The 13,925-nt window shown below is 49.3% G+C and overlaps 2 protein-coding genes across 4 annotated transcripts in view; both read left to right on the forward strand.

The window, feature by feature from the left end:
• Nucleotides 1-5,772: 5,772 nt before the first annotated feature.
• On the forward strand, nt 5,773-12,729 carry GINS3 (GINS complex subunit 3). Of its 3 annotated transcripts, XM_075189435.1 has the most exons (4): nt 6,074-6,436; nt 6,511-6,878; nt 10,851-11,084; nt 11,839-12,729. In XM_075189435.1, exons 2-4 carry the CDS (start codon nt 6,837-6,839, stop codon nt 12,067-12,069), a joined length of 507 nt encoding a protein of 168 aa, XP_075045536.1. In that variant the 5' UTR covers nt 6,074-6,436; nt 6,511-6,836; the 3' UTR covers nt 12,070-12,729. The 3 variants fall into 3 exon arrangements, with proteins under 3 accessions (XP_075045534.1, XP_075045536.1, XP_075045535.1); XM_075189433.1 differs by lacking the exons at nt 6,074-6,436; nt 6,511-6,878 and adding an exon at nt 5,773-6,067; XM_075189434.1 differs by having other exon boundaries at nt 6,074-6,878.
• The window catches only part of NDRG4 (NDRG family member 4), a 49,877-nt gene continuing 47,017 nt past the window's right edge, over nt 11,066-13,925 (forward strand). Inside the window, exon 1 of the mRNA XM_075189431.1 lies at nt 11,066-11,084. The gene's annotated coding sequence lies outside the window, so the exon portion shown is untranslated. The remainder of the gene's footprint in view (nt 11,085-13,925) is intronic.

Genomic DNA, 13,925 nt, shown 5'->3' on the forward strand with positions numbered 1-13,925 from the left:
TACTGCAATATATCAGTGTTAAGATAAGGGTTATTCTAATTTTTCACCAAAACTTACCTAACATGCATATGTACACATATCACAGTATACAGGTGGTACTTAGTGTGTGGGGTATTATGAGAATGTAATGTGCACATGATGACGTATACCCCATATAGCCTCACAGACCAATAAACTTTCCCTATTTCCAGCCATTTATATCACCTTCAATTACTGAATATTGCACATTGTCCCCCTCCCCCAACAATTACATGAGTATTCCCGGGGCCTCTTCTACCCACATGTGGCGGAGAAGCTGGGAGGACGGTTCTCAGAGGCTGTCATTGATGACTGACCCTGGTGTGGTGGAGAAGCTGGAAGGGAGCACGGTTCTCAGAGGCTGTCATCGATGACTGACCTTGTGTGGTGGAGAAGCTGGGAGGGAGCACGGTTCTTATAGACTGTCATCGATGACTGACCCTGATGTGGTGGAGAAGCTGGGAGGGAGCACGGTTCTCATAGACTGTCATCGATGACTGACCCTGGTGTGGTGGAGAAGCTGGGAGGGAGCACGGTTCTCATAGACTGTCATCGATGACTGATCCTGGTGTGGTGGAGAAGCTGGGAGGGAGCACGGTTCTCATAGACTGTCATAGATGACTGACCCTGGTGTGGTGGAGAAGCTGGGAGGGAGCACGGTTCTCATAGACTGTCATCGATGACTGACCCTGGTGTGGTGGAGAAGCTGGGAGGGAGCATGGTTCTCATAGACTGTCATCGATGACTGACCCTGGTGTGGTGGAGAAGCTTGGAGGGAGCATGGTTTCTCAGGGGCTGTCATTGATGACTGACCCTGGTGTGGTGGAGAAGCTGGGAGGGAGCACGGTTCTCAGGGGCTGTCATCGATGACTGACCCTGGTGTGGTGGAGAAGCTTGGAGGGAGCATGGTTCTCAGGGGCTGTCATTGATGACTGACCCTGGTGTGGTGGAGAAGCTGGGAGGGAGCATGGTTCTCAGGGGCTGTCATTGATGACTGACCCTGGTGTGGTGGAGAAGCTGGGAGGGAGCACGGTTCTCAGGGGCTGTCATCGATGACTGACCCTGGTGTGGTGGAGAAGCTGGGAGGGAGCATGGTTCTCAGGGGCTGTCATTGATAGACTGACCCTGGTGTGGTGGAGAAGCTGGGAGGGAGCACGGTTCTCAGGGGCTGTCATTGATGACTGACCCTGGTGTGGTGGAGAAGCTGGGAGGGAGCACGGTTCTCATAGACTGTCATTGATGACTGACCCTGGTGTGGTGGAGAAGCTGGAGGGAGCACTGTTCTCAGGGGCTGTCATTGATGACTGACCCTGGGTGTGTGGAGAAGCTGGGGAGGGAGCACGGTTCTCAGGGGCTGTCACCAATGACTGACCCCTGGTGGTGGTGTGAGAAGCTTGGAGGGAGCATGGTTCTCAGGGGCTGTCATCGATGACTGACCCTGGTGTGAGAGTCACTACAGAATATTTACCAACATTTCACTTAGGTGCGACATTTGACCTGAATCACAGCAACCAATCAGTAATTAGCTTTAATCTGTCAAGTGAAAATTAGAAAATAAAAGTATGTATCTGATTGGTTGCTACTGTTTATCACATGATAATAAATTGTCCCATCTTAGTAGAGAAATAAACTGTAAATGGAATGAGATTGATACTTACTGGCAGAACAGCATGTGATCCAGATTATAAAGGTAAAGCACAAGATCATCACATTGAGCCTAAAAGAAAGAGACATTAGTACATTGTGCAACATTTATGGGCGAACACTCTAAACTGCTACTCTGGAGCTCCTGGACCTATCCTTGGACCCTCCTGAGCCTAGATCTCTTGTCCTCACCCTTGGACCCTTTCTGGACTTACCCTGAACCTTCTTGTCACGCCCGGGTACTTGTCCTCTACCCAGACTGGGCTGTGTCTCTGGAGCTGAACTGGTGGCTACGTGCACAAAGCTGGCTGGTCTGATTATGTCCTTTCGCATGAGAGGGAAAGTGCAGGTGGTGGTCGCTGATAGTTCAGGAGATAATATGAGTGGGACAGGAGACTGGCAGGAAGTCGAGAGTAGCAAGACGGAGATCAGATCTAACAGGAGAGACCAGAGAGGACCCAGAATGCTGGATCAGACTGGAACCAGATCACAGGCTGAGCTGTCTGGACAGAAGCAACTGTATAGACTGCAGACTGCTAGGAACCAGGTTGACGTCTAAGGAATCAGCATTGCACTGGCAACAGGTTAGGGCTCCAGGAAGTATATTTATAGTAACTGCTATCTCTTGATTGAAGGCTTCGGTCAGCTGAGCTGAAGCAGCACTCTGACTGGCTGAGAGGAATCAGGTGACTGGATCCAAGATAGCTGGATCCAAGATAGCGGCACCCAGGCACTGGTTTTGGAGGGAAGTCTAGAGTGGAGACTGCTGTCCTCTGATTGGAGGCTACTGTCAATTGAGCTGAAGCAGCACGCTGACTGGTTGAGAGGGAGCATGTGACCGAATCTAAGATGGCAGCGCCCATGCATTGGTTTTGGAAGGATAATGGAGAGGAGACAGACTGGGCAGCATCCCGCAGAGAGATCTGAGACCAGCAAAACCTGTGGACTGCAGGGACAGCTGAGAAACACAGCGGAGGGGCAAGTAACAGGACCTAAGAGCCCGGAGCATGACACTCCTGAACTTGTGGGTATTGGATATCCAACTTCCAGGACTGTTTCCTCATGAACAGTTCAATATATTCACCCTGGTATTGTACCCATGATGCTTTATATAGCTATTTGTTGTATCATGATGCTCTCACTGTTGCTTTTGAAACCATCACTCAATTTTGATTTGGCATTCTGTAGGATGTTACTGTGTAACTAATCTGATCCATCTCTCATCTTACTGTCTGTCATGCTGCCTTTCCCCTCTCCCCCTCCCAGCACCCCTGCACCCCACTCATTCACTAGTCTATCCTCTTCCTTGCTTTCCCTTCGCTCTCTCCTGCCTTACACCATGTCTACTCGCTCCCCTCCAATTCCCATCCTCACCCCCTGCCCTAATCTCTGTCTGAGATCCAGCCCACCCCAGCACACTACCAACCATGACAATCTCATCCACATTTCCCCACTTCCCTCTCTCCCTTTGTACTGTGCTCTCTGGAATGCCAGACTCATCCATAATAAACTGCACTCTATCCATGACCTTTCATCTCCAACTCTCTTAACCTTCTTTCCATCACTGAAACCTGGCTGCCTTCCACTGACACTGCTCTCCCTGCTGCTCTCTTCTATGGGGCACTCTCCTTCACCCATTCCATCAGATATAATGACCATTTGGGCAGCAGTGTGGACATCCTTGTACATTGTCAACTTCTCTGAGCCCTCCCATTCATTCTTCCCTTTTGAGGTCCACTCTATCCGTCTCTTCTGCCCATCCATCTGTGTGTCTCAGTCATCTGCCCTCCCCCCCCATCTCAATTCCTAATTTCGTATAATGTTGCTGCCTGCTGCCTGGCTTCCCCACTACCACTTCTCAGAACCCCCCTACACCCCCATCATTCTGGTGACTTTAACATCCCATTGGCAACCCATCTGACCCAGCATCCATCAAACTTCTTGACCTTTATTCTTCCTTTGGCCTCTCACAATGAGCCTCTTCCACCACCCAGTCTCGGTCACTCCGTCTACCTTGTCTTCTTCCATCAATGTACTCTTTCTGACTTCTCCATCTCTCCCTTCCCACTCTCTGACCACCATTTACTCTCCTTAACTCTTTCCTAGTTTCCTGCACCCCTCCTCTTGCCCAAATCATCCCTCACAAGACGCTATCTTGATAACCTTGATTCTACTATTTTCTCCTCACTTGAAACTCTCCTCTCCACCGTAACCATCATGACCTGTCCCAACTAGGTGGCCTCCCTCTACTACCCTCACCACCGCTTCTCACTCTGCTGCCCTGGCCTCTTCTGTCCTCCTTCAACGTTGCAAACCTCAACCTTGGCACTCCAAATTTACCCAGGTCTTTCAAAATTGGTCACGTACCACCAAATGACACTAGAGGAAATCTCGTTCCTTGGCAGACTTCCTTTATTTCAAGTGCATCCTCTCATCCTACAGCTCTGCCCTATACATTACCAAACACTCCTTATTCAAATCTCTCATCTCCTCCCAATCTTACAATCCCCACCGCCTCTTTGCCATCTTCAACACCTTCCTTTGCCCACCACCTCTTCCCCTCCCATCCACCCTCACCGCCTCTGACATCTTCAACACCTTCCTTTGCCCACCACCTCTTCCACTCCCATCCACCCTCACTGCCTCTGCCATCTTCAACACCTTCCTTTGTCCACCACCTCTTCCCCTCCCATCCACCCTCACCACCTCTGACATCTTCAACACCTTCCTTTGTCCACCACCTCTTCCCCTTCCATCCATCCTCACCGCCTAATTTTTCACTTCTAAAATTAAGACCATCAGACATTAAATCTCCTCTTCTGATCTCTCCCCCCCTCCACCCTCCTTTTCCTCCAGCCACCACCTCTTGTGCTCCTTCCACCCCAACGCTATATATCCATTCTCTTCTATTATCCTATCCCCTTTAACCTGAACCCTGGATTCCATCCTCTCTCACCTATTTCGCTCATTCTCCCACACTTTAATTTTTCCCTCTCCACTGGATCTTCCCTGCATCCTTCAAACATGGCTTTGTCTCACCCATTCTCAGAATCCCAATATTGACTCCACCTCCCTCTCTACCCACCGCCTCATCTCTTTCTTCCCCTTTGCCTCCAAAATACTTGAGCAGCTTGTCTACAACCATCTCACCAGCTACCTCTCTGACAACTCCCTCCTTGGTCCTCTCCAATCTGGCTTCCGCCATCTCCACTCCACAGAAACTGCCTTGACCAAGTTTTACCTATGATCTTCTTTCGGCCAAATCCAGGGGCCATTTCTCCCTGCTTATCCTGCTGGACCCTTCTGTGGCCCCTCTGACACCGTGGATCACCCAATTCTACTGCACACCATTGGCCTTTGGACACTGTTCTCTTGTGCTTTATCTTCTCCAACCAGTCTTTCTCTGTTTCTACCCCTGGTTCCTCCTCCCCCCATTCATCCTACCTGAAGGAGATCCTCAGAATCCCTCTGCTCTTTTCTCTGTACACCCCCCTCCCCCTTGGGTGACGTCATCAGTTCCTTCAGACTCCAGTATCACATCTATGCTGATGACACCCAACTCAGGGGTATACTGGGGTATATCCTACCGCCACTTCTCTGCTGGCTTCATTGTAACACTATCACGTTACAGTTACTTACATTATTATATATATACACACAGAGCCGTAACTTAGAATTCTAGCGCTCTGGGCGAGAAAGACAAACGCCGCCCCCTAGCCCTCAATTTTAACCAAATTAACCTAAAATATTCCTAAATTGCGCCCCCCTTCAGCGTTGCCCCCTGGGCGGTCGCCCCTCTCGCACAGCCCTAGTTACGGCCCTGTATACACACACAATTTTTCCTGCTCAGGAATACGGGGACCCTATTTATGTGAATGTGGCCATAGAGCCTGTGCTGTGATTTCCTCACCTCTTCTCCATCCTGGGGATATATCTGTAGCTGTCATATCTCAGTACAGTAATGTATAGATAGCGTCATTTCAGCCGTTTCCAGCAGATGGCGTCAGAGAACACTCTGCAGCCAGGTGGTAGTTATGGAAACCTCATCCTTGTCTCCCTGGTAACGGAGCCGTGGGTACAGAGTGTGAGGAGGAGCTAGTCTGGCAGCGTCATGACGTCACTAGAACGTGTTGGTCAGAGCGAGGTTTGACACGCGGATGGCGGGAAATTGGTCCTGTCAGAGGTAGGACGCCATATTGTCCCGGTCTGTGGCTGCTCGCAGTGAGCCGGATCCGGGATGTGGGACTCGTACCTGCCCGTGGTGGCCAGTCTGGGCCGGGAGGAGAATTTCCTGTCACTCGATGATCTGCTCATGTCCCATGAGAAGCTGCCATGCCGCATAGAAAGCGGATTCCCCCGCCTGGGCTTCCTGGAGAAAGGGGCGGACAGTGACAGCATCCCTGAGGTGACCCCCAATACTATATCACAGTACATATACTGTCCGTGGAGAAAGGGGGGGACAGTGACAGCATCCCTGAGGTAACCCCGATATTATATCACAGCACATATAATGTCCGTGGAGAAAGGGGCGGACAGTGACAGCATCCCTGAGGTGACCCCCAATACTATATCACACTACATATACTGTCCGTGGAGAAAGGGGCGGACAGTGACAGCATCCCTGAGGTGACCCCAAATACTATATCACACTACATATACTGTCCGTGGAGAAAGGGGCGGACAGTGACAGCATCCCTGAGGTGACCCCCAATACTATATCACACTACATATACTGTCCGTGGAGAAAGGGGGGGACAGTGACAGCATCCCTGAGGTAACCCCGATATTATATCACAGCACATATAATGTCCGTGGAGAAAGGGGCGGACAGTGGACAGCATCCCTGAGGTGACCCCCAATATTATATCACAGTACATATACTGTCCGTGGAGAAAGGGGGGGACAGTGACAGCATCCCTGAGGTAACCCCAATATTATATCACAGTACATATACTGTCCGTGGAGAAAGGGGCGGACAGTGACAGCATCCCTGAGGTGACCCCCCAATATTATATCACAGTACATATACTGTCCGTGGAGAAAGGGGGGGACAGTGACAGCATCCCTGAGGTAACCCCAATATTATATCACAGTACATATACTGTCCGTGGAGAAAGGGGGGGACAGTGACAGCATCCCTGAGGTAACCCCAATATTATATCACACTACATATAATGTCCGTGGAGAAAGGGGCGGACAGTGACAGCATCCCTGAGGTGACCCCAAATACTATATCACAGTACATATAAAGTCCGTGGAGAAAGGGGGGGAGAGGAGTAATGGGGCCATGGAGGTAGAGGGATGATCAGGGGGAGAGGAGTAATGGGGCCATGGAGGTAGAGGGATGATCAGGGAGAGAGGAGTAATGGGGACATGGAGGTAGAGGGATGATCAGGGAGAGAGAGAAGTAGTGGAGACATGGAGCCGGAGGGATGATCAGGAGAGAGGAGTAATAAGGACATGGAGGTAGAGGGATGATCAGGGAGAGAGGAGTAATGGGGACATGGAGGTAGAGGGATGATCAGGGAGAGAGGAGTAATGGCGACATGGAGGTAGAGGGATGATCAGGGAGAGAGAAGTAGTGGAGACATGGAGCCGGAGGGATGATCAGGGAGAGAGGAGTACATGGGGACATGGAGGTAGAGGGATGATCAGGGAGAGAGAGAAGTAGTGGAGACATGGAGCCGGAGGGATGATCAGGGAGAGAAGAGTAGTGGAGGTAGAGGGATGATCAGGGAGAGAGGAGTAGTGGAGGTAGAGGGAGATAGAGGGATTATGAGGAAGAGAGAGAAGTAGTGGAGACATGGAGCCGGAGGGATGATCAGGGAGAGAAGAGTAATAAGGACATGGAGGCAGAGAGAGGTGGTCAGGGAGAGAGGAGTAATGGGGACATAGAGGTAGAGAGGAGAAATGGAGGCAGAGAGAGGTAGAGGGATGATCAGAGACTGAGGTGGAGGTAGGTAAAGAGATATTCAGGGAGAGAGGAGTAATGCAGGACCCTGGACAGCAGTCCTACCTAGCCATCTCCACACCATAGAGCAGTGGTTCCCAAACTTTTGCAGTTCACGGCACCCTTGGAGTCTCCAAATTTTTTCAAGGCACCCCTCCAAAATTATTACTGAGCAGTCCTGTTTTAGAAGTAGTTGGGTCAAAAAAATTTAATAAGTATTTAGGTCAGGACAGAAATACTTATTTAGTTGTATGCAAAAATGCCCCTTCTACATCCAGACACACTGCCCCCTCTGCAATCCAGTCACTATGCCCGCTCTCACGCTGCCCCCTCTGATGCTGCCCCCCTCTCACTGCCCTCTGTCACGCTGTCCTCCTCCTCTGTCACGCTGTACCCCTCATCTGCCCTCTGTCCCCCTCCTCTGTCCTCTGTCACACTGTCCCCCTCCTCTGTCACACTTTCCCCCTCCTCTGTCACACTTTCCCCCTCCTCTGTCACACTTTCCCCCTCCTCTGTCACGCTGTACCCCTCATCTGCCCTCTGTCCCCCTCCTCTGTCCTCTGTCACACTGTCCCCCTCCTCTGTCACACTGTCCCCCCTCCTCTGTCACACTGTCCCCCTCCTCTGTCACACTGTCCCCCTCCTCTGTCACACTGTCCCCCTCCTCTGTCACACTGTCCCCCTCCTCTGTCACACTGTCCCCCTCCTCTGTCACACTGTCCCCCCTCCTCTGTCACACTGTCCCCCTCCTCTGTCACACTTTCCCCCTCCCTCTGTCACACTTTCCCCCTCCTCTGCCCTCTGTCACACTTCCCCCTCTGCATCCAGTCTTTCTGCCCCCTCTCACGCTGCCCCCTCTCACGCTGCCCCCTCTGATGCTGCCCCCTCTCACTGCCCTCTGTCACGCTGTCCTCCTCCTCTGTCACGCTGTCCTCCTCCTCTGTCACGCTGTACCCCTCATCTGCCCTCTGTCCCCCTCCTCTGTCCTCTGTCACACTGTCCCCCTCCTCTGTCACACTTTCCCCCTCCTCTGTCACACTTTCCCCCTCCTCTGTCACACTTTCCCCCTCCTCTGTCACGCTGTACCCCTCATCTGCCCTCTGTCCCCCTCCTCTGTCCTCTGTCACACTGTCCCCCTCCTCTGTCACACTGTCCCCCTCCTCTGTCACACTGTCCCCCTCCTCTGTCACACTGTCCCCCTCCTCTGTCACACTGTCCCCCTCCTCTGTCACACTGTCCCCCTCCTCTGTCACACTGTCCCCCTCCTCTGTCACACTTTCCCCCTCCTCTGCCCTCTGTCACACTTCCCCCTCTGCATCCAGTCTTTCTGCCCCCTCTCACGCTGCCCCCTCTGCCCTCTGTCACCTCTCACTGCCCTCTGTCACGCTGTCCCCCTCCTCTGTCACGCTGTCCCCCTCCTCTGCCCTCTTTCACGCTGTACCCCTCCTCTGCCCTCTGTCCCCCTCCTCTGCCCTCTGTCACACTGCTTCCAGGCACTCTGCCTTCAGGCACTCTGCCCCCTCTGCAGCCCGCTGCCCCCCTCCTCTGCAGCCCGCTGCCCCCCCTCCTCTGCAGCCCGCTGCCCCCCTCCTCTGCTGCCCGCTGCCCCCCTCCTCTGTTGCCCGCTGCCCCCCTCCTCTGTTGCCCGCTGCCCCCCTCCTCTGTTGCCCGCTGCCCCCCTCCTCTGTTGCCCGCTGCCCCCCTCTGCTGCCCGCTGTCCCCCTCTGCTGCCCGCTGTGGTCCTCCGCTTCCCGCAGCCATAAAAAAAAGAAAGAGCACATAAACTTACCAATCCGCCGGGCGCCGGGACCCAGCAGCCTCCTCTCCCGCAGCTGTCACTGACGTCGATATTCAGTGACAGCTGCGGGAGAGGAGGCTGCTGGGTCCCGACGCCCGGCGGATTGGTAAGTTTGTGCTCTTTCTTTTTTTTTTATGGCTGGCCCGCGGCACCCCAGTGACAGCGCCGCGGCGCACAGTTTGGGAACCGCCGCCATAGAGTATATGTTTTGGGGAACCATCCACATACTATAGTTCAGTGAGACTCATCATCCCCAACAATTGAAAATCTGTGGTGTAAATTCAGCTGTTTTTTTTACTTTTAAATGAACCCAGACCAGTCAGCTATCATATACAATATGCGCCCTATTGGCTGCACATTGCTTTCTCGTGTCAGATGCAGCTAACTGACACCTGATTGAAGGTAACTGTTGTGCTATAATTACAGATAGAGCATAATTCTACACGCGGTAGCTCACTGAACACCAGGATCTGGCTGGAGTGATCCTGAAGGTCTGAACATGCTGAATTTTGTTCTTCTAAGAAGATTGTTTTATGTGTTATAAACAAAATACACAGTAATGCATTATAATAACATTGCACAGAGCAGAACCATCTTGTCCAGTGAGCTCTGACAGGATAAACATAATGATACATACAGACAAGACAAGGGTGATCAATCTCATTTTCTTGAAGAACATGCTGCATATTAACCAGCGTGCGACATATAAATGAATGATCCTTGTGGCTGCTCTGGGTCTCTGGTTTACATGTGTTGTGAATGTACTTTACCTGTGATGAATACACTACAGTCCTTATATGTGACCAGAGCCTCATGGCCAGTTTGCTGATGACACGCTGTACTATACCTCTGTATTCTTATATATTGAGGTAATGGTCCAGGGAAATATATATATATAAGATGCAGTCATTTGGTTGTTCATGTAAAACTCCAACAGTGAAATGTTAGTACCTCCTTCGTATGTAGATATTTCAGTAGTCTCAGGAAACTGACACTCATTGGAGTGCTTCCATTGAAACCTCCTGGTGACTGTCTGGTGTGTGTCTTATTCATGCCTCTCCATACAGTGCACCAATTCACTGGACTATATTGAAATGCCGCTGCTGGGTCTTGAGACCCTGACCTAACAGTAAATTATACCGTTGTGAGGAAGTCACTTATAAATAATGCTACAAAGTATTGCAGAAAGGTTTGTACCTAACAATATATATCTATATCTCATATTTCCTGGCTGCTCTCCATCCACGCATTATATTAATGTATATACAAGATAATCAATACACACAGGCCCCTGCTGAGATTGCATTAGTTAGGAATGATGTAAAATCCACATTTCCTCTAGCGGATTCATTACAGCAGAGGGGACTCTTATTTTATAGTCTTGTTTCATTGTTCATTCCTGGATGAGAATTATGTGTAACGATTGTTCTCTGTTATCAGGGCAGCAAGATGGAGCTGCCGCTATGGCTGGTGAAGGGTCTGTATGACAATAAGCGACGGGTTATTTCCGTGGAACTTCCAAAGATTTACCGGGAGGGCTGGCGCACCGTGTTTAGCGCTGATGCTAATGTTGTGGACCTCCACAAAATGGGGCCACATTACTATGGCTTTGGCTGCCAGCTACTCAACTTTGATAGTCCAGAGAATGCAGAGATTGCAAAGACCATACTACAGGTAATGTTCTGGAATAGAAGGCCGTGCTTTGGTAAAAACATTCTGGATATTTTCAAAAGGTTTTATTACAGTACAATGTCAAAGTAGCTTCTTATGTTCAAACAGATTAACAAACTTTTCTCCCATTTACATACTATAGTGGTAAATTACATAAAATGTGATACTCTAAGATAATTTTCTGGACAAAAAACATTGTTCAAGAGAAAAGGCTAATATATGACAATATCATGTATTCCTGTGCTGAACGATACACTTGAAATAACGAGTGGGCTCCTTCTCGCCTCTCTGCAGCAGGTTATTCTGTACTCAGACAGCTTGGCAGGCTTGCTGTGCAGGAATGCACAGAGTGGATTGTTTAATATACAGAGGCTGGGTCAGTGATGTCACAGCAGCTCAGCTGTCTGGCTTTCTGAGATCTATGTGATCCCATCAAAAGCTGTGGGAGGAGCTTCTGTCTAATTCAGGGGGGTGAGGTGGAAACTTTATAACGGGGATGCAGGGTGATGTAATGCTAACACTGAACAATCGCTTGTACCTGTGTGGTTAATATGTGGAACTTTCAATTGTGGGGTTTAATGATCCATTGAAGTTTAAACAAGGTGTAAATTAACATTTGAATATTTAGTTGCTTTAACCTTCTGCAGATTGTGAGGATCTGTGGTTGTGATTGTGATTACTGAGTGTCTGTGTTGTTGGCAGGTACAGGTTTACTTTCATTGCACGTTGTCTGATACATATATTTGTCCTTTGTTAGACCTTCATTGGACGCTTTCGTCGCATCATGGACTCCTCACAAAATGCTTATAATGAGGACACCTCCGGGCTGGTGGCCAGGCTGGATGAACTGGAGCGTGGCTTGTTCCAGGCTGGACAGATTGGGCTGAATGCCTTTCAGAGCTGGGAAAGAGGGACCGCTGCTCAGATCACAGCTTCCAATCTGGTGCAGGGTTACAGGAAGAGAAAGTTTAATGAGACGGAGGCATAACGAGCACAGACTATTTATTGTCGTTTTCCTTGGGTTCCATCCCTGTTGTGGAAGAGTGTGATGGGCTGTGGGCCTAGTGTCTACTCCCTGCAGAATGCCCCAATAGTCTGCTGAGAACCTGACATTAGTGTGTCTATAATCCTTCCCATTTCACTACATTGACGGTCACAGAGGAAGGGGATGTGCCTTCCCTATATCTGAGCCCTGCTGAGTACATGATTGATTAGGTTCCATGCTCTGCATTATGTTCTTCCGGGAACCTGAGTGCTGGACACAGCACTGATCTATATTTAGAAGAATATATTTTCTGTGAGCCTGTTTGTGAGAGCGACATGCTCCGGCTGCTGGAGGTTGGGGATAGTCTCACTGCTGTCCTTTACATAGCACTGTCACTACACCCTGGCTGTGATTGTCTTAGCTTGTATATAGGAGCACAGGGTATGTAACATAGTACTCGCTATTTACACTGGCCCTTGTGGCAGTGTGTATGAAACATATGAATGTGGCATAAGGGTCAGTGGGTGTAAAAATGTTGCCGTGCTTTGCTGGTTCAATTCACCTTGTAAGTAACTGTAGTTGCTGTGAATTATTGTGGCCAGGTGCCAACACCCCTTTCTGCGTTATCATAGAGAACAATAAACTCTGATGGTTCCCCTGTTATTGTTGTAATGTGTTCTCATTGGACCCAGAGGTTATAAAACACTATCTCCTTACCGGTCCACAGCACAAAGTGTTGTGGTTTTTACAGAATTGTCATATGGGGCTAAATCGGGTGAACGCCCGACCTATACAAATGTGTGTCTGAAATACCCACAGAACTCTCGGAGGTTATTGCTTTCTGGAAATGTCAGATTACAGCTTTATATATATATAGCGCATTGGTATCGGCATCATACAAACTGCACCATGTCTTTCTTGTTACTCCTGCACGTGATATAAACTTCATATCTAGTATTGTAGTGTACAGAACTTACCAGTGGAAGTAGTCTTACTATAAAATAAAGATATATGCAGAACAAGCCAGTCTGGTGACACTTGGGGGAAATGCATACAGGTCCCTAAAGGCGATGTCCGTCTTGCATCAAAGCTGTCTAAAGGAGTCCTCAGCAAATACAGAGTTCCACTCTCCCAAGTATGAATGGAGTTGTCAAGGTGATGCCTTCCCCTTCCTGGGCTATATCCTGTGTCACAGAATCACACGTGCTCTACATCAGAGATGTCTTAATACATTTTCTGCAGTTTATGATGTACACAAAGCTCCATCAGTGGAAATATATTTATACAAGAAGTTATTTCTTCCCATTTTCAGGAGGAAGATGGATCCAGCCAGAATTTAATTTTAACAGCAGATTCCTTTCATGTAATTGTCAGTCATCCCTGAAGACAGATTACAATGTACTAGCCAGAATCTCTTCTTACCCTGTGTATCAGGACCTGCTCTTACTGACAGATCTTGCAGTACTTTGTGCACAGATGGATGTGTTTGTATACAGAACTGCGCTGACAGCTTGTCAGCCGCCCTCATGACATTGCGCACATCGTTGTCATTTACTGCTTAGTATTTCTGGACAGGGAAGTGAATGTACTAACACAATACAGATGAGTTTCATTCCAAAGATCAGGAAATGCAGATATGTAAAATATTTGTAAAATATGTCTCTATATTTGTAGAGTAGAAGCTGCCACTCCTGGAAATTATAAGTAGTGATGTGACATGACTCTGACTGATTATATGTATACATGTCAGTGGATGGTGTATTATATGTAATAACGCACCCACATACTGTGACATGTGCAGGATCTCACTGCTCTGTGTGACTCATGCTGCTATTTATAGACACAGAACCCCTCACTGG

The sequence above is a fragment of the Mixophyes fleayi genome, chromosome 10 (assembly GCF_038048845.1).
Source record: "Mixophyes fleayi isolate aMixFle1 chromosome 10, aMixFle1.hap1, whole genome shotgun sequence".
In the NCBI taxonomy this organism is placed as follows: domain Eukaryota; kingdom Metazoa; phylum Chordata; class Amphibia; order Anura; family Limnodynastidae; genus Mixophyes; species Mixophyes fleayi.